At 40.1% G+C, this 21,003-nt stretch overlaps 1 protein-coding gene across 10 annotated transcripts in view; it reads left to right on the forward strand.

Moving 5' to 3' along the window:
• The window catches only part of MID2 (midline 2), a 111,082-nt gene that overhangs the window by 83,695 nt on the left and 6,384 nt on the right, over positions 1-21,003 (forward strand). For 6 of the 10 annotated variants that reach the window (XM_033408845.2, XM_033408844.2, XM_033408842.2 and 3 more), the window contains 6 exons: positions 691-813; positions 918-1,025; positions 2,406-2,554; positions 11,560-11,687; positions 12,789-13,022; positions 19,800-19,961. In XM_033408845.2, coding sequence (XP_033264736.1) covers positions 691-813; positions 918-1,025; positions 2,406-2,554; positions 11,560-11,687; positions 12,789-13,022; positions 19,800-19,961 — 904 coding nt within the window. The remainder of the gene's footprint in view (positions 1-690; positions 814-917; positions 1,026-2,405; positions 2,555-11,559; positions 11,688-12,788; positions 13,023-19,799; positions 19,962-21,003) is intronic. The other 4 variants (XM_049704357.1, XM_049704358.1, XM_033408840.2 and 1 more) reach the window with 3 other exon arrangements.

Genomic DNA, 21,003 nt, shown 5'->3' on the forward strand with positions numbered 1-21,003 from the left:
TTATAAAGTGGTTCTGATAATTATATGAAATAATTTATCTATCAATATAAAGTAATTGACACATTAAATGCTTAAAAGATGTAAGTTCCTTTCCCCTTCCTTTCCTTTTACACTTAGGCAGCCCAAAGATCCTCTGCCCTCATTTTAGCCCAGCTGGGGACTTCACATCATCTAATGTCAACAGTAATAGAGATGGGCAGAAGGACAAGTCAGTACATGGGAAGACAATGAAGAATGGTGGCTTTTTTTTTCACCCCCTACCCTGACTTGGCAGTAAAGATATTTTGATATAGCCAGTATCCCCAAGTAGGAAAGGTATTCAGATACCGGACAGCCAAAGTGAGAAATATCTACTAAGACATGATGACAACTATGTGAAAATATATCTACATAATCATATATTTAATGTGAAGATATAGCTATGCATTCATATATTTTAAAATGGAAACATTTTCTATATTTTAGAAAGGAACAAGGAAAACTGAAAACACTTTTGTTAGGATGATACAAATATGTTGTTGTAATGTTATCTTAATATTCTTGTGCCTGTGGAGAGGGAGCCTCTTTCCCTGATGTACTTAAATCTCCTTACCCTCTTTCCAAAAGAACAGTAGGAGGACAGGGTGCTGGAGTAAAGGGAATTTCACAGTGGGAATAATATGCCCCCATCTCATCTGTCCTTCTGCCCAGCCTCCATTAACCATCATGATCTACCAGAGGCCGGAGAGCTTCCTATCTGTGGTGCTTCAATGCCCTTGCATCATTAATATCATCATCTCTACCCTTCTTCTAGGAGTGGATCTTATGAGGGAGGTATGGAAGAAGTTATGCATGTTTAGCTATCAGTCCGAACCTTTGAGAGCCCGCAGTGGACAAAGGCAGAAATCACTGTGTAACACTCTGGACTTTCTTGGCAGGTGAATACTGCTATGCATGAGGCAAAACTTATGGAAGAATGTGACGAATTGGTAGAGATCATCCAGCAGAGGAAGCAAATGATTGCTGTCAAAATCAAAGAGACAAAGGTAAAGCACAGCAGTTCAGTGAGGCCAAGGCCGAGTTGACTTTACAAATGTCCAAGCTTCAAACCGATGGTTCCAGTTTGAACTTGGATCGTGAAAGCAAGAAGAAATGAGGTTTTAGGGAGATGAGCAAAGAAGAAGCAACATTTTGGCTTAGTGCTATGAATTCAGTCAAAATGATGGCAGTTCTGGGGTGTTGGAAACGTTCTATATCATGACCTGGTTGGTAGTTACATGGGTGTGTGTATATGCAAAAAATCATGGAGTTGTACACTTCAGATTTGGGTGCTTTACTGTGTGTATGGTATAAGTCAATACAAAAAGAAAACAAAGTAATGGTAGAAATGTGGACCAGAATTGCAGAAGGATCATGACTGCCATTGTAAGGACTTTGGGCTTAATCTGAAAGGCATTAGGAAATCATCCTAGTTTCTTAGGAAGGGAGAAGACTGATAGATACGGCAGAAGTGTGCAGTGTAGATCAGAATGGAATGATACTGAAGTCAGGCAAGCATGTTATGAGGCTTATGGAATGATCCTTGGCATGAGTTGATGAAGGCCTAACCAGGGAAGTGGTAGCACAAACGGAAGGGAAGAGCATAGCAGGCATTGCTAGCAAGGAAATGATGGGAATCATCGACTGATTAGATATAAAAGATGAAGGAGAGAGAGAGAAGACTTCCAGGCTTTTAGCATGGGAACTGAAGAATCGTGGTCAAGAAGCTCAGGTGTGAGCCTCTATGCAGCTCTATGGTTTTACTCTTGCTGGTCTGCTGGTCAGTATAGTGATTGTGAGCTCATGCTGTGTGTACAGTGTGAGAAGTTATGAGAGCCTGGCGTGATAGCCATTACTTTGTGCCGTGCTGGGTGGTTCCAACTAACACAGGAACTGAAGTGTCCGAGAACACAGATCTGTGAACACATAGGTATGCTTAAAGATGCTTAGAGAAATATATACATAGAAATGTAGATACTCATAAAGAAAAAGGAGGTGCTTTTTATTAAACATGTATGTGACAATAAAGTGTCAACAATGGTGATCTCCGGGTGGTAGGGTTTCTTTTTATTTTCTAAATTTTCCGTAATGACCACACATTGCTTTTATAATAAAAATAATTAATGTGATCAATAAAAAGAGGAGGTAGGTAACCTGGAGTATATGACTGTGTTGCAGGGTAAGTAAGCGGGCCGTAGGTGGTAGGAGGGGTTGACAAAACACACATGGTGGGTAGGGTGACAAGGTGAGTGGTTAGTACAGGGACCATGGGATGTTAATAGGTCTTATTTTTAGAATCACTGCAGCAGATCTCCTTCATGTTGTTTTATCATTTTTAATTAACCACTGGATGTGTTATCTTATTTTTCTTTTGCTAATTCTTTAAGGTTATGAAACTGAGAAAGTTGGCACAGCAGGTTGCTAATTGCCGCCAGTGTCTTGAACGCTCAACAGTCCTCATCAACCAAGCTGAGCATATCCTGAAAGAAAATGACCAGGCGCGGTTTCTCCAGTCTGCAAAAAATATTGCTGAGAGGTGAGTTCCTTATGTTCTTGCAGCAATGCTTCCTCTTATGAAAAGGGGCCAGCTTAAAGTCACTTAATTCTGTTCAGGCGTGCATCAATACGTAGCCGCTACCACCTGAAGATTTTACCAGCTGGCTAGTTACTAAGCCTCAGTGTGGTACATTGCCCTGTGGATTTCTGGCACCCTTCTCTCTGTCTCTGTAGCCTACTGGTTCTTCTAATGCACAGCCAACCATGTGCCCTAGTGATGCCATGGCTCTCTGCTGCCCACTCAGGGCTGGAGCTTTCTATGTTGGTGTTGGTGTAGGAGCAGAGAAACTTCTGGCCACATAGATAGGTGGATGCCCTTCTAGTCTAGACTATAGCACTAGACTCCCTAGATTTGAATCCTGCCTCTGACCCTAAACTAGTTGGTCGCTCTTAGGGAAGTCATATAACCTCTCTGAGCTTCATTCTCATTCTCTCATTTGCAAAATGGGAATGATAATAGTGTCTATCTCATAAAGTTTTTGTGAGGGTTAAATGAGTTAGTACTTATAAAGGCTCAGAATAATGCCCAACACAAAGTAAATGCTCAATACTATTATTATTGGAGAGCAGAAATTGGGGATGAGAGGAGATTGTTACTTCTTGCAGTATAACTATTAGCAACATTTGACTATTTAATTAGGTACAAGTATTATGTTAATATAAATAACTTTCAAATGTTTAAGAAGAGTAAATTAGAGGCGAAGAAATGAAAATTCTTTCAAGAAGTTTGCTATGAAGAGAAGGAGAGAGATGTGGCAGTAGCTAGAATGACTATGTGGTAGAGGAAAGTTGTGGGTATTATTTTTTTAGATAGGAGAGATGTGAGTGAGTTTAAAAGTGGATGTAAGTCAGACTTCCCTGATGGTGCAGTGATTAAGAATCTGCCTGCCAATGCAGGGGACAAGGGTTCCCTAGTCCCGGAAAGATCCCACATGCTGCGGAGCAACTAAGCCCACGCGCCACAACTACTGAGCTTGTGCGCCACAGCTACTGAAGACCTCACGCCTAGAGCCAGTGCTCCACAACAAGAGAAGCCACTGCAATGAGAAGCCTGCGCACTGCAACGAAGAGTAGTCCCTGCACACCACAACTAGAGAAAGCCTGCGCAGCAACGGAGACCCAGGACAGCCAAAAATAAATTAATTAATTAAAAAAAAGTGGATACAGGTCAGCTAGAGATGGGGCAAAACTGAAGCTATGGAAAAAAGAAGGTATGTGGCCAAAGCACAAATGAAGGGACATCTCTTCCATTTAACCAGAAGGAAGACGGAAGTAATGGATGTGGATGTCAGTATGCCCAGCAGTTTGGTATGAGAAATTGAGGAATTTATCGTTTCATACCTACCCCTCTCTTTGTAAAATAGGAGGCAAAGTCATTTGCTGAGCATGAGCAGGAAGGTAGCAGGGTTCTCTAGCTTTTTGAACATATGGAATACAGTTATAATAATTGCTTTAATGTCTAATTCTAATATCTGGGTCAGTTTCAACTAGTTGCTTTTTTCTCCTTATTACGGGCTTTATTTTCTTGCTTCTTTGCATGTCTGGTTATTTCTTATTGGATGTCAGACAATGTGAATTTTATCTTATTGGGCACTATATATTTTTGTATTCCTATAAATATTCCTAAACTTTGTTCTGGGACACGGTTAAGTTACTTGAAAATAGCTTGTTCCTTTCAGGTCTTGCTTTTAAGATGTGTTAGATGTGATCAAAGCAGTGTTTAGTCCAGGGGAAATTTTTCCCCACTACTGAGGCAAGACCCTTCTGAGTACGCTACCAGGTCCCCCATGAATCATGAGATTTTCTGGTCTGGCTGGTGGGAACATACACTATTCCTGGCCCTGTGTGAGCATTAGGGTTTGTTCCCTCTAATCTTTTTGGGTGACTCTTTCTCTAGCATTGGGCAGTTTCCTTATATGCATGTGTTAATCAGTATTTTATTGAATACTAGAGGCAAACCCTCTGAAGGTCCCAGAATTCTCTCTGTGCAGCTTTCTCCTCTCTAGTACTCTGCCCTGTGAACTCCAACCAACTTAGTCTCCTTGGATTCACAGCTCTGTGTTCTTAATTAGGGACTCCATCGGGCTCCACCTGATTCCCCCTTCATGTACCATTTTATTCCCTTAATTTTTGCTGGAACAAATTTTCCCACAGCTTCCTAAGAAAGAGTACAAGGTAAATAAAATTTTGAGAATTTTTTGTTTAAATAATATTTTAAATTTATTTTCTAATTTGATAGGTTGGAAATAAATTTTCCTTATAATTTTGAAGGCATGGCTCTATTGTCTCCTAACTTCCACTGCTATTTTGATTCCTGATCTTTTGAATGTGACCTATATTTTAAAATCTGAAGCTTTGAAGGTCTTATCTTTAATCTACTTTTTTCTGAAATTTCACCAACATATGCCTTGGTGTGGGTCTTTTATTATTCATTTTTTTTGGGCACTAAGTGAGTCTTTCCAATCTAAAGGCTACTGACTTTTAGTTCTGGGAAACTGTCTTTTATTATTTGCTAAGGACTTCCTCCCCTTCTCTCTTCTCTCTTTCTGGGACTCTAATTAGCCAGATTTTGGACACCCTTGATTTTCCCTCTAATTTTAAAAAATCTTTTATCTCGCACTTTCCATGACTTTATCTTCTTGATCTAAGATGTTTCCTTAATTTTTCATCCAATCCTTCTATTAAAATTTTAATTTAAGTATTTATATTTTTATTTATAAGAGCTCTTTCTTGATCTTTGCTTCTTTTTTAGCACTCCGTCCTTGCTTTATGAATACAAACTATTTATCTTCCTGATGATATTAAGGATCACTAAAAAAGTTTTCTTCTAAACTGCATTGTGTTGGTTTCCTCCACGTTCCTTTTCTCTGTTAGTTTCTGTCTTTCCCTAAATGTTTGGGGAGCTTTTCGCTGCCTGTTTGAATTTAAGACTAAAAGGTGACTGGAAGATCTGAGGGGGTGGGAACAGTTTGTTGCTTGGTGAACTTTGCTATAGGATTATAAGGCGGAATGCTAGATTTTTAAAAAAATTTATTTATTTTTATTTTTGACTGCGTTGGGTCTTCGTTGCTGCGTGCGGGCTTTCTCTAGTTGAGGCGAGCGGGGGCTACTCTTCGTTGCGGTGCCCGTGTTTCTCATTGCGGTGGCTTCTCCTGTTGCAGAGCACGGGCTCTAGGCGCGCGGGCTTCAGTAACTGTGGCACGCAGGCTCAGTAGTTGTGGCTCACGGGCTCTAGAGCGCAGGCTCAGTAGTTGTGGCCACGGGTTTAGTTGCTCTGCGGCATGTGGGATCTTCCTGGACCAGAGATGGAACCCGTGTCCCCTGCATTGGCTGGAGGATTCTCAACCACTGCACCACCAGGGAAGTCCGGAATGCCAGATTTTTATTGAGTGGACCCATCTGTAGGTGTTTTCTCTTGGGTCAGTTGAGGAATCCACCAATCTCCTGCTTCTGGAGAGGGATGAAGGGTACAAGTCTGGCTGCCATTATTCTAGGAGCCAAGCAGGGAAAGGGTTTTAAGACTGCTTTTAGTATGGCGTCAAGATGAGAGAGGGGTGGTCTGTGGTTGAGTGGATCTGGTGGTCTTGCTGTTCCTCATGCAAACTTTCAACTGTCTGTGGCAATAAATCAGCTTCATGTTTTTGGCTTCCCAATTCAGCTTTCTCTGCTCTGTTGTTGGTTACCACTCATCCATCCCTTTCTAATTTCCAGACATTTGTTGACAATATCTTACTTGCATCTCTTTTTCCATTCTCTTTGTCTTTGTGGGTTTATGATTTTTTTTTTCTTTGTCATTTCAGTGGGATTTCATGAGAGCAGAGATAAAACATATATTTAAACCACTGTATGTAATCATGTCCACTCACTCTTCAACTCTCTGAAATGTCTTGTGCCACTCCCACACTATTGAAAGTATTCTTTCCAAGGTCACCAAATGAATACCTTGCTGCTAAATTGTAATCAACATTCCTTTGTTTTATCTTACTGTTTCATCTTACTTGGTCTCTCAGTAGCATTTTTCCCTACTGACCATTGTTACTTGAAATTTCTCTGCCCTTAACTTGAGAAAGCTCCTGGTTTTCTTCCTGCCTGTCTGGTTTCATTTGCCTTTGTGAGCAACTATTCCTTGACCTATTCCTTTATGCTGTTGTTCTTTGTGATTCTGTCTTAAGCTATTCTCTTTTCTCAGTACACATTCTCCCTGTTGCAGACTTGTAGCACCTAGGGCTTTGGTTACCATCTAGCTGTCAATGATTCCCAACTCTCTATATCTAAATCTTCTTTTCATGGGCTCATGTATAGCCTATGTGGTAGGAAGAATAGATGGCTAACTATGTGGTATGGCTTGAGAATCATCTATGCAACCTAAATATCTTTCTCACTGGTCTCTCATAGAGTCTGAAATTCTTTCCCACAATTATTCATTGTAATGTATTAAGAACCAAGACTTCAGTTAAAATTTCATTTTAACTGGGAGAGTTATTCCTTCCCCCTTACAAATGGCACTTATTATATATTATCCCTAATAGAGATCAGAGCCTTGAGAGATAGCTAATGTTGTGTTTTGCTTAAATACAGAAACACAGACACACACACAGACACAAACACTTACGTATATGTCAATGTCATCTTTATCTCATCCTTAACCTTCCAGCCACTGTTAACATTTGGGAGTGTGTGTGTGTGTGTGTGTGTGTGTGTGTGTGTGTGTGTGTGTGTATACCTCACGAACATAAGGTCATGTCGTATATACTGCATTTTACCCTATGTTTGAAACGTAACATATCACGAACTTTCCCCTGGCATTGGATATTTTTTTATAACCTGATTTCCAGTGACCTTATAGTGTTTCATCTTTTGATGTATGACACATTACTTAGCTCAGTCCCCATTGTTAGACAACTAGGTTACATACAGTGTGTTGAGTGCTCTTATAGTTGTTATCTTTGCATATGTCTTAGTTACTTCTTTAGTAAAAAATTTATGAAGTACTTAGTGAACGGGACGTCTTGTTTGCAAGTGGGAACCTCTGTGTAGCGTGTGATGAAAAAACATATTTTAAAATGGCTGATGTTGAGAAGGGCAAGAATATTTTTTAAAAGGTCAACCCAAGGGCTTCCCTGGTGGTGCAGTGGTTGAGAGTCCGCCTGCCGATGCAGGGGACACGGGTTCGTGCCCCGGTCTGGGAAGATCCCACATGTCGCGGAGCGGCTAGGCCCGTGAGCCATGGCCGCTGAGCCTGCGTGTCCGGAGCCTGTGCTCTGCAACGGAAGAGGCCACAACAGTGAGAGGCCTGAGTACCGAAAAAAAAAAAAAAAAAAGCTACTAGTGAGTAATATTTGGCCACTGCCTTATTTACTACAAAACAGAAATAGCTCATGACTTTTTTATGTGTACCATATTTAAATTGATCTCATACACCAGAATTCAGATCATGAATGGCTGATAGGATATTTCTGTTGGATAGTCATGACTTAAATAAGATTGGCTTGTGGATAAATGAGTATGATCAGCTTTCTGAATTTTGATAGTAATTCCAGTTCAGCAAGTGCCATCACTATTTTCCCCTTCTATAGATATGATTGGGGGACTTCCCTGGTGGCACAGTGGTTAAGAATCCACCTGCCAATGCAGGGGACAAGGGTTCGATCCCTGGTCCGGGAAGATCCCACATGCCGCGGAGCAACTAAGCCCGTGCGCCACAACTACTGAGCCTGCACAGTAGAGCCCGTGAGCCACAGCTACTGAAGCCCACATGCCCAGAGCCCGTGCTCCGCAACAAGGGAAGCCACCACAATGAGAAGCCTGCGCACTGAAATGAAGAGTAGACCCCGCTCACCACAACTAGAGAGAAAGCCCTCGTACAGCAACGAAGACCCAATGCAAAAATAAATAAATTTATTTAAAAAAAGATATGATTGGACTTGATTAATAATGTTCAACTTTGCACAGAGGTGGTGAATGCCATCTCAAAACCTATAGGAGACTGTGTTTATATTTAGATTTATATAACTTGTGGTATTAATATATTTAAATACTGAGAAGATCCCTTCACTGTCTCATTGAACAGAGTAAGGCTCACCTGTGCTTCAGGGTGTGTTCATTAGCCTGTTAAGGCCAGGACTAACAATAAGCTGGCAATGTCCACTTTCTCTTTTTGGTCTTAACTGTGCCAACTTAATCAAAATTCTCTGTATCTAAAATGTTGCCTTTTACTTAATGAAAGGCATTTTAGTCTGGTTTAGGTATAATGCCAAATAAAGAGTATTTAATACTTCTCACATTTTTTTAAAATAAATTTATTTATTTATTTTTGGCTGTGTTGGGTCTTCGTTTCTGTGCGAGGGCGTTCTCCAATTGCGGCGAGCGGGGGCCACTCTTCATCACGGTGCGCGGGCCTCTCACTGTCGCGGCCTCTCTTGTTGAAGAGCACAGGCTCCAGATGCGCTGGCTCAGTAGTTGTGGCTCACGGGCCTAGTTGCTCCGCGGCATGTGGGATTTTCCCAGACCAGGGCTCGAACCCGTGTCCCCTGCATCGGCAGGCAGATTCTCAACCACTGCGCCACCAGGGAAGCCCACTTCTCACATTTTTATAGATAATCTATAAGGTCGGATGTTTTTAAAATTCAGCATGACAAGATACAGTAGCAAATTTTGCTGGGGAATTCTTCACTAAGTCAGACCAAGTTATAATTCAGGATTGTCTTTTAAACAGCTATCCAAAAACACATACAACTGTAGAACTACTGTATATGTGTGATTGGTAATGGTGCTTTTCCCAACTCATTAGAAGGATTAAAATAGAGGAGATATACCATCAGCACAAATTTTGTACATTATGTGATCATAAGTCTTAAGAATTAAAACCAAAATCACAGATCAAAAACATTTTATGAAGTAGAACTGTGATGTCAGAGAATATTTACATTTTAAGCTATTTTGATATGTAATGCTAAATTTGGCCTCCAAAATTTGAATCATTTTCAGTCCTAATAAAAACATGTAGGCATTATTTAATATAGACATAAAAAGCTCCTATGATGTCTTTATAATCATAAACGCTATCTCATTTTAATTTACATTTCTTTGATTTTTCCTGTAGTTGGGCTTTTTAATATATTTGTTGGCTATTTTCATGTGTTATGAATTAACTTTCTGTTTTATTTGTCTGCACTTCTCCTGTCACCACTTTACTTTCTGCTCATTCCCAGACACCTTAAAATCTGATCCGCCTCTAGTTTTGACCCCTTCCAGTCCATCCACTGCAGCTGGAGTATTGTTCTTATTTTTTAAATTTATTTTAAAAAATATTTTTTATTTTTTGGCTGCCTTGGGTCTTCGTTGCTGTGCGCAGGCTTTCTCTAGTTGTGGCGAGCGGGGGCTACTCTTCGTTGTGGTGCACGGGCTTCTCATTGCGGTGGCTTCTTTTGTTGTGGAGCATGGGCTCTAGGCGTGTGGGCTTCCGTAGTCGTGGCACACGGGCCCAGTAGTTGTGGCGCACGGGCTTAGTTGCTCTGAGGCGTGTGGGATCTTCCTGGACCAGGGCTCGAACCTGTGTCCCCTGCGTTGGCAGGCGGATTCTTAACCACTGCGCTACCAGGGAAGCCCTGGAGTGTTGTCCTTGAAACATAAATTTGAGCACATCACTCCTTTGCCTCAAAAGCTTCAGTGGCTCTCATTGTATTAGTCTTTCATTTGTTTATCCTGACCTGAATTTTATTCCTGAAACATCGCAATTTCCAGAAACAGCCAAAAGCTATTGTAGGTAGATGTGTAACAGGGTATCCATGCATAAGGATATGTATTTGTTTAACTCCTCATCCCCTTACAACTAGTTCACCATACAAGTTTCCTCTCTGCTCTTCCTGCATTCAATGCCTCTTCTCTCCACTCTAACATGCATATTGTTGCCAAGTTAATGTTTCTTTCCATCCTGTTATTTGCATGCTCAAGGATCTTCATTGGCTCCGATTCAGGTCTGGCACAGGACCTAAACATGCATATTTTGATCAAAGCTCAGAGATAAATCTGATGTGGAACAATGGTTTAGAATTGCTGAAGTATGTAAAAATATACCTTATTTTTTTAAAAAACAGGAACTGTCTACATGGTTAAGGGTATAAAGTTTAGAATCCAATGAACATGGGTTCAGTTATATATTTTTTTCTGATCCTTGTGTGACCTTGAGCAAGTTCCTTAACCTTTCTATGTCTCATTTACAAAATGGAAATAACCTTTGCTACGCAGGGCGATAGTAAGGAGTAACTTAATGTATGTAGAGTGCATGCGTGGTGTCTTACATGTACTAAATGCTCAATAAGGTTAGCATTTGTGTTGTTGTTAGTCATTCAGTTATTCATTCAACAATTATTTATTCATTATGTGTCCAACACTGTGTTAGGGACCATGGAAGATTATAAGAGGTACAAAATATGGATCCTCCTCTTGAGACTCTTAGAATTAGTTGGGGAGATAAAACTAGCATAGCATTATACAATTAGAGAATAATAAAATTAAATGTAAATGTTGTCAAAGGTCAAACAAAGTACAGGATTTAAGGGAAGGTTTTTACCAAGCCCCAGCATGCTGGCTTGTTGATTAGCATTAAAAAAATAGAGGGGGAGAAAAAATTCTCTCAAACTGCTCTTACCAAGCCTTCAGAGGTCTAGTTTTGATGCTGCCTGCCAGATGGAAAATGATGCAGAGGGGAAAGAATCCTGTATTTACTTCTCCTAATTAAGACAGGATGGGGGAGTGTGTTTGAGGGGTGAACATATGTGAATAAATATGGTATAACCCTTAATTGGTTCCTGATGATTAAAATTTAAATGGTTTCCATTGGAAAAGCACAGATATGATATTTTTCACTAAATGAATCAAGCTCTAGCAGTCATTTATTTTCACCTTGTTTAACCAGAAATCAAACATTGGATAAAGGTTGCAAACCTATTTTGATGTATATTGATGTACTTTTCTCTCTTCCAGGGTCGCTATGGCAACTGCATCTTCTCAAGTTCTGATTCCAGACATCAATTTTAATGATGCCTTTGAAAACTTTGCTTTAGATTTTTCCAGAGAAAAGAAACTGCTGGAGGGGCTAGATTATTTAACAGGTGTGAAAATACTGTGCTTTCCTTTCCATTTTAGTCCTTTTCTTTTGGTGTGCTTTGACTTTAAAATAATCTGTAAAGGGCAATATTGATCATGAAAATGCTTTTATAATCTTTAAAATGATACATGTATCTTTTTACATAGAATATATTTTAGTTCATGTAACAGAAAAGAGAAATGAGTTGTCAGTGTCTCCGGGGACAGAATGGGTATACATACCATCCTTACTTAAAGGTAAAAAACAAGAAGTTGCTGATGGTTTTCTCCTTATGAGCCTGTCAGTAATATAATGTCACTTGTTATAAGGGGTAGAACTCGGGTGGTAATTAAAGAATATTAGAGAATGTCTCACATGGATATAGGTACCACCCAAATGATTTTAAGGAAATTTAGGGATTAGCAGATTAGGAAGAAAAATATCTGAGTTGCAGAGAATTTTAGAAGATGAGGGAGACAACCAGTCTGTTAAAAATACTGACTACCTTCAGGATTGTTGAATGATCATTCCATGAGAAAAATATACACACACAATAACTTTGTGTTTGTAGTTATCTTTGTTACTATGTTAAAATAGTTGTCATTTATTGAACATCTACTTTATACCAGACACTATATATTAATTTTATATCATGATCCTTACAACGAATCTGTGAGGTAATTATCATCCCCATTTTACAGATGAGGGAACTCATATTAATTTGCACAATTAACCCCTATTAATACTGCCAAAAATATATAATACAACTTACTTTGAAAAAAAAGAAATAGGTCAAAGGTCATGTAATAAGGAAACATGTGACCACTTTGCTCTAATATCTACATATGTGTTAGTGCAGGCAGAGTAGATGATGGGCAATCAATCATCTCAATAACTTAGGCTTAGATCTTTGCCTAAAATACCTTTACCATTGAAGCAAAAGTGGTTTGGGGGAACTTGAGTTTTCAGCACTTGGATTCAGGTTGTATGATACATGCAATCTAAAGCTTCTTATTAGAAAACCACCTTTCCATGAGATGTTGGGTTGGGCAGCAAGAATAACGATTGTAAAATTCCAGAACAGAGAGTATGCTTTCCTTACCTTCTTTTCCACCTTTCCTTACAGCCCCAAACCCACCATCTATCCGAGAGGAACTCTGTACTGCTTCCCATGACACCATTACAGTCCACTGGATCTCGGATGATGAGTTCAGCATCAGCTCCTATGAGCTTCAGTACACCATATTCACTGGCCAGGCTAACTTCATCAGTAAGTCATGGTGTAGTTGGGGCCTGTGGCCAGAGATAAGGAAATGTAAGGAAGCAGTAAGCTGCTCAAGATTGGCCGGGGCGCCACGAGGCAAGTGTTTGTAAGACATGTTAGGTTGTTTAGTATAGTGTTTTGTAGACAGTGCAAGCTCCCCCAGGGCATTGCAAAGACCTTGCTGATGGGTGACAAGCAAGTTGTGTATTTCCTTGCTGGGCAGTCACTGGGGCCACTCCCATTTGTTTATGTAATCCTTAGCTTTTCCTCAGTTAATCCATGTCACTCCACTCTCCCAAATCAGAACACAGCTCAGAATTCATTCCTGAGTAGCTAAGCCACCATCATTGCTGATTCTATGTGTGTGAACATCTCTCTCCTTGACTCTTCTTCCACTTCATTATCATGGTAAAATACATTACATTCAAAGACTACCACTTCCTTTACCACACCTATTTGTATCAGTGAATAAGTGAAGTGACAAGCCTCTTGCCTCTGTCACTCTTCCCTCTACCCCTTCTCCCTTTCCTCCAAGAATTACACCAAATATAAAATGGCCCATCAGTGGGCCATCAAATGAAAGACGTTCGCAAAGCAGTCATTTAGCCTACATGTTATGGTTTCACCTTCTGATGAATTGGAGCAAGACAAGGCAGTAGGATCTTAACTAGAGCTGCAAGTTCCCCTCAATGTGCTGGGGAAAATGGAAATGAAAGCAGAATTAAAAGTGGACTCAAGATTGGAACTGATTTGCACCCTAAGGTTGCATCTGCATAGCTGCAGATTAGTATTTTCTTTTTACTTTGTGTTTGTGCTTCTGTGTCTGACTTCACAGACCCGCATGAGAGGAGTTTTTCCAACGAAACCATCCCAATAGGCTTCCTTTTCCCATCTTGTGACAATTTAGGGCCACATGATGGGATGGGGAGGTGAGAGGACATTTGGGCTCAAACTCTAAAAAACACTTGCCTCGTGCAGCTCCATCCTAAGCCACTTGGCCCTGGTAGCTGCTTTCCTGGGTGTTTCTTCAGGTTGTGAAGTCGCAAAACGCTAAGGCCTCCCCAACATACTTGTTTGCAGTTGTCTTTCCTGCTTGGGAAAGTCTTAAAGCCAGTAACTGTGCTTCTCTTTCCTGATATGGGGAGAGCAGTGGTCTCCTGGGAGTTGAGAATAAGTCTAAGAAGTGACAAAGATCAAAAGGCTGTCACCTCTGTTTTCAAGGGTACATAGTCCTTTGTAAAGAAAAGCTTAGAGGAGAATTCTTAATAGTGATAGGACCATAGCATCTTAGAATTGGAAGGGACCTCAGACGTCATCTTGTCAAATCTTCTTGCCTTCTGCCAGAAACCCTGTAGGTGATTGTCCTGTCTCTGCTCAAACATTTCCAGTGATGGGCAGCTGAATTCTAGCAAAACAGCCCATTCAATTGTTGTGCAGCTATAAATAATTGTTAGTGCTTCCTTATAAAAGGCCTAAGACTTCCTCCTAGTGAATAATAACAATTTGGATACGTATTATGCTTTTCCATTTACAAACACTCCCATATATGTTATGTCATCTGGTCCTCATAACTTCTCCCTTAGCCTTATGAAGTAGATGATAGTAATTCTATTTTATAGACGTAGAAACTGAGGCTCAAGTTAAATGAGTTGTCCAAGGTCACAGAGCTACAAACTGATGGAGTCATTATCTGAACCCAAGCCTGTCAGACTTCAAGGTTAATGCTCCTTGAATTAAACCAGCTACCAATTCTTCCTAGTCCACTGAGGATAGCTGTATTATTGCTCTTGTGTGTTAGCTGATGCCCCCTTGTCCTGTACCTTTTTTCCAGCAGCCATGTTGACTGTTGTGTTGACTGAGCATATAGTCAGCTGAAATCCCCAGGCATTCCAAATCCTATTCCTATATAATTGAATTTCTAAACTGAAATACAACATCTTGAATTTATTCCTATGACATTTTATCTGGTTAGTTCTGACTCCTTATTCCAGCCTACCAAAATTCCTTTGTATGTAGTTTCTGCCTTTCAATATATTTACTTTCCCTTCCAGCGTGCCTTCTATGTCTTCCTCCTTCGACCATTGATAGAAAAGTAGAATAGGACAGGAACAAAGGCAGAGCCCTGAAGCAAAATTTTGGATGGCAATGGGCAGATAAGTTGAAACTATTTTACTAGTAAAAAATATTCATGAAGATTCCAGTCCTACATGCTGGTCTGGCCTGCCACTGTTGACTGAACCCTGGTTGTGAGAGCTACTTTCCCTTGAGGTTTTCCTATATTTTCTCTTTTTTAAAACCATTTTATTGAGGTATAATTGACATACAAAAAGTTGTCCATCAACAGATGACATGGATAAAGAAATGGATAAAGAAAATGTGGTATATACATAAAATGGAATATTATTAAGCCTTTAAAAAGAAGGAAATCCTGCCACATGCAATAACATGGATGAACCTGGAGGGCATTATGCTAAGTGAAATAAACCAGACACAGAAGGACAAATACTACATGATACCACTTACATGAAGAATCTTAAAATAGTCAAACTCCACATTTTCTTTAACCAGAAATTTCTTCCTTGCTGGTTAGAATTTTGTCTGGAGAAGTACTTCTCCTTATTTTTTCAACTTTCCTCCTTTATTTTAAACTTTCTCCCCACTTTATGTAAGATTTGAAATTGTCACAAGCCAATAATGTTTCAGATGATGCTGTTAGCTGAATGAGAATTCCAACAGATGTTTAGATAATGGTCTTCCCCATTACTGTATATCTTTCCTCTGTTTCAGCTTTGCGTTTTGTATTATGAAAGCACTGGCTATAACTCTCCCTGGCCAGGCAGTCTGTAACATACTGCCACAAAGATGTAACTTCTATTTCCCCTCATTTTCATTCTCATGCAAATGCTCTCCACACACATTTACACTCAGGTTCATGAATTTCCATATTGTGGTCTTTCCATTTTGAACACGGTTTATACTTCCATTACCATAATTCAATGATAAATCCCATCTCATTAAGTCTCAGTGATACCCAGAGGATCATATATTTACCTTTTTAAAATTTAGAAATGATTTCAAAATTACAGAAAACTTGCAAGACCAGCACAAAGAATGCCCATATACTCTTTACCCAGATTCACCTATTGTTAATGTTTTATCCCATTTCCTTTATCATTTGCTAACATTCTCTGTTTCTGTCCATTTTTTCTGAACCATTTGAGAGTAACTGGCATACATCATGGCCTTTCACCCCTAAATCCTTCAGTGTGTGTTTCCTAAGAATAAAGAAATTCTCTTATGTATCCACGGTACAGTTATCAACTTTAAGAGGTATGACGTTGATGCAGTACTTTTAACTAATCCACCATTCATATTCCAATCTTGACGGTTGACCCAATAATATACTTTATGACATATTAAGGACCCAATGTTGTCCTATATAGTCTAGGATCAGGCATTGGACTTAATTGTCATATTTCTAGCATCCTTTAATCTGGAACATTTTCTCAGCCTTTCTTTGTCTTTAATGACATTGATATATATATATATTGTGTGTGTGTGTGTGTGTGTGTGGTATGCGGGCCTCTCACTGCCGCGGCCTCTCCCGTTGCGCAGTACAGGCTCCGGACGCGCAGGCTCAGCGACCATGGCTCACGGGCCCAGCCGCTCCGTGGCATGTGGGATCCTCCCGGACCGGGGCACGAACCCGTGTCCCCTGCATCGGCAGGCAGACTCTCAACTACTGCGCCACCAGGGAAGCCCATACATTGATATTTTTTAAAGTGCCCTTTTAATTTGTTTATTATGCTGTTCCTTATTTTGAGTTTGTCTGATGTTTCCTCACGATTATATTCAGATTACACATTTATGGCTGGAAGGCTACATAAGAGACGTGTTCTCCTTGGGACATCACAACTGGAGACACACGATGTGTACTTGCCCTTCATTGGTGATGCTCATTTTGATCACTTGATCAAAGGTGTTGCCTGATTTCTTCTTTGCATAGTTACTATTTTTCCTTTTGCAACTAATAAGCAATCTGTGCCATGATACTTTAAGACCATGAAAATATCCTGCTTCCTCATCAAACCCATCCCACCCCATCCCTGTTTTAGCATCAATCAATAATTCTCACCTGATCCAATCTTTACTCTGATGATGGCAAAATAATGATTTTCCAACTGAGCATCCACTTCCACATTTACAGGTTGCCACTCTGCATTCTACTGTAAGCAAGAGACTCATCCTTCATTTGTTTATTTATTTTTTTTACTTCTCAGTATGGACTTATGAATTCTCTTTTTTCGATGGTTTATAATTCTTTACTGCCCTTATTTATTTTGGTGCTCAGATTGCCCAAATTTAGCCAGTGGGAGCCTTTTAAGCTGACTCCTGGGTCCTTATAGTCTTCCATCATTTTCTCCAGTGCTTCCTTACTTTTCAGCATAACAAAAGGTTGTACGCTCATTTTGACCATATCCTGCCCCAGCCCTGAAGTCAGCCATTTTTCCAAGGAACGCTGGTCCCTTTTAGTAGGAGAATGTTATTATAGACCAAAACCTGGGTACTAGAAGTACGCACATACACCCATGTACATATACATATTCACACATAATATATGTACACACATACTTAACATATGTGCAATATGTATGCACATACACATACAAATACATATTTTAGAAATCATGAGTTTATACCAATATCTCCAATTCCAGTCCATCCCCACAGGTTCTTTCTTACCTTCCCCCATTTCATATTTGTATGTTCCTACTTCCACAATGAGAAGCCTGGTCCCAGCAACATCGACACGGATACTCATTTGCTCAATAACACATCTGAAATAGTTTCAGAATGGCGTTGCCCATCCCGCTGCAAACACAAACAATAGTGAGGATTTGCTTACAGTTCTCCTCTTGCCCTTTGCTGTGATTGTTTACATTTGAAATGCAGGTGGCTTCATTTTTTTCAGTTTGCCTTCAGTTTTAGACCCCACTCTTCCCATTCATATTGACAGCATTTAAATTTTTTGAACTTGTAAAACAACCATGTTTCCAAAAGGGAAAACTATACAAAAAAGGTGTACTCAGAGAAGTGTCATTCTCTCCTGTATCCTTTTCATTTTCTTCCCCCACCTCCATCCCCTGTAGGCAACCAGCTTCATTATTTTCTGGTTTTTCCTTCTTGTTGCTATTATTGTTTTGTAAATCTAAGCAAATATATGTATGTTTTCTTATTTGCCTTTCTTTCTCGCAAAAAAAAAAGGTAGCATACTACATAAACTCTTTTGCAATTTTCTTTTTTAAATTAACAGTATATCTTGGAAATCACTCCGTTATCAGTTCATAGAGATCTTCCACCTTCTTTTTTTATAGCTGCATAGTACTTCATTATGAAGTTAGTTTTGGTTTTGTATTGTTAGCAGTATATCTGGAAGATCATATATTTCCCTCTTAGTAGTAAAATTTAATGTGCAGTTTATGATTCATACTGTGCATTGATACATAGGCAGCCAAGCCCTCAAACATGTTTCCTTGCCCTTATCCTTGTGTCTTTTCATGCGAATCACTGAACATCGCCACCGATTATTCTTCTTTCTATAGCATATCTGTTTGCACCCCATTATGCTTCTTTTTTCTAGTTTTAATTTAGACTTCTTCTACTGCTCCCCAAATTAATTATAAAACCCTTCTGATCATATCTCTTTCAAATCACTTACTATTATTTCCAGTTTTTAACCTCACTAAATCCTTTGCTAGAGCTGCATAGAAATGACTAAATTCACCACTCATTTTCCCTGCCCTTTCTTTTCTATCCTCTGGTAGAATTATGGTTAAAAAGTGGTAACCTGACTGAAAAGCAGATAACAGAAGAGATAAGCCTAAATTCACAGGCTAGAATGTTGATCCCTCTTTTACTAAAAGTTAGCCAAATACATGTTTTTAATTATGTACATTTTCTCTGTTTAAGTCAATGTTTATGGTCTAAAGAGTTTCAAAAGCAGAAACCTAGATCTCTGATCCCTTTCCCTACTTGGGAGGGAAGGAGATTCCAGACAACAATGTGTTCCTGGACCACCCAACCTCAAATGAGTATTGGAATCAGAACCAGGAAGGGGTAAAACTGGGTAGTGTCAAGTGAGGAGATGATATTCTGCTTTGACTGTTATGTCATCTCCTTGGCTTCCCTATGACACCTTGGAGTCCACCAAGATTGGAAGTAAGGGTGAGGATGGTGTGGGAGAGTTGAATCATAAGCCCTGAAAGCTTCGCTACCTTGCAGAGACTAAGGAACATTACTGTTTGCTCCATGAATTGCGATGTAGTGGAGAGAACCCTGGACTAGGATTAAAGAGACCAGAGTTCTACTCTCAGCACCATCCCCAGCTATCTGTGGCCTTGGGCAAGTCACTTTTCTTCTCTCTGTCTTAGTTTCCTATTTGTAAAATGAGGGAAATATAGTGCCTAGTTGTCATTTTGGCTCTGAGATTCCATGTTACTGTGCTCTGCTCCACCCATTCGAGGTCAGACTCAGATCTCAGAGGATTGGACCTTTGGGGCAAAGACCTAGAGACTCCATAAAAGAGATGATTCTGTGATTTTGTATAGACGTTTTCCTGTATTATTTGGCAGCAAATTGGAGTAACCTAACTTTCACTAGTGGTTACATTCAGTTACCAGAAGCAAGGAGCCTGGCGTAAGCTTAGCTCCGTGGGAGAAAAGAAGCAGAGGAGGTTCATCTCACTATGTCTTCCACGATTCAAAAGAAAACAAAATGAAATTCACTTTTGGGGGGGCTTATGATGAATTTTCAGTGTGCTTCTCATCATCCTACCTCTATTACCTTAACATCCTTCCTTTCCCCACGTTACAGGCCTGTATAATTCCGTGGATAGCTGGATGATTGTGCCCAACATCAAACAGAACCATTACACAGTTCACGGACTTCAGAGTGGGACACGCTACATCTTCATTGTTAAAGCCATAAACCAAGCAGGCAGCCGGAACAGTGAGCCTACCCGACTCAAAACAAACAGTACGTTGTGGTGATTCCAAAAGGAGAGAGCAGTTTTGCCCTCAGTGCCAGCAAGTACACTTAGCCTGACACTGGCACCCACAGCAGTGTAAGAGGGCAGTGGCACTGGGTAGAGGAGCTGTACTGTTGGAGTCTGTGCTTTGGGCAGGGGGGTTGTTTGTGTCCTTGGGAGGTATGTGGACACAGAGATACACATAAAACAGCTGGTGGCTTGGGAGGATGTTAGTGAAGAGTTTTTCTCTGCACTCTGCCTCCATGCTTTGGGGACAATTGAGTAAAAGAGTTCTGTTTGTGATAATCTGGTAAAATCCTCCTGCTGAGAAGCCATACCTGCTAGGAATGCTTTTGACTAAAAGTGACAGAAAAATCCAACTAATTTAGCTTAACAAATAGTATTTTTTAGCAGCTTAAACAAATAGTGTTTTTCTCTCTCTTTCGCATAGCAAGAAGCTCGAAGTTTAGGCGGTTCAGGGATGGTGCAGCAGTTCTGTGATGTCGTAAGAGACCCAGGCACCTTCTCCTTTTGTGTGTTGGCTTATTGCCACATGGTCACAACATGACCACTGCAACCTCTAGACGTCATATTTCCTTTCAAGATAGAAAGAAGGGGGAAAGTGTTGGTACACGTGATGGCTGTCCCTTTCATCAAGAAAGCAGACACTTTCCTAGAAGTTTCCTCCATCCTCTCTGACTTCTGCTTCCATCTTCTTAGTCAACCCTAGCAGCGAGGGAGGCTAGGAGCTTGAGTGTTTAGCTTTTCTGACCTCTATAGTAAAAGTGGGTAAGAGAGAAAAAGTAGGGGGTGGGTGTTACGTTCGCCAACAGTGTCTGCCAGACGCGTTGGTATTGCCATACCCAGCTGTTGGCTTCTAGTAACTAACTGGTTCTGTCTAGGACTGTAAGGAGTAATTTGTTGGGAATGATCCTGCACAACAAATATTTTTTCTAATTATTGATGATGCAAAAGTCACTCTAACAAAGTTACCTAATTATGTGTTATTTACATCCCAGTAGTTAGAGGGCAAACAATTTGTCCCGTAGT

This window comes from Orcinus orca, chromosome X (assembly GCF_937001465.1).
Source record: "Orcinus orca chromosome X, mOrcOrc1.1, whole genome shotgun sequence".
Taxonomy (NCBI): domain Eukaryota; kingdom Metazoa; phylum Chordata; class Mammalia; order Artiodactyla; family Delphinidae; genus Orcinus; species Orcinus orca.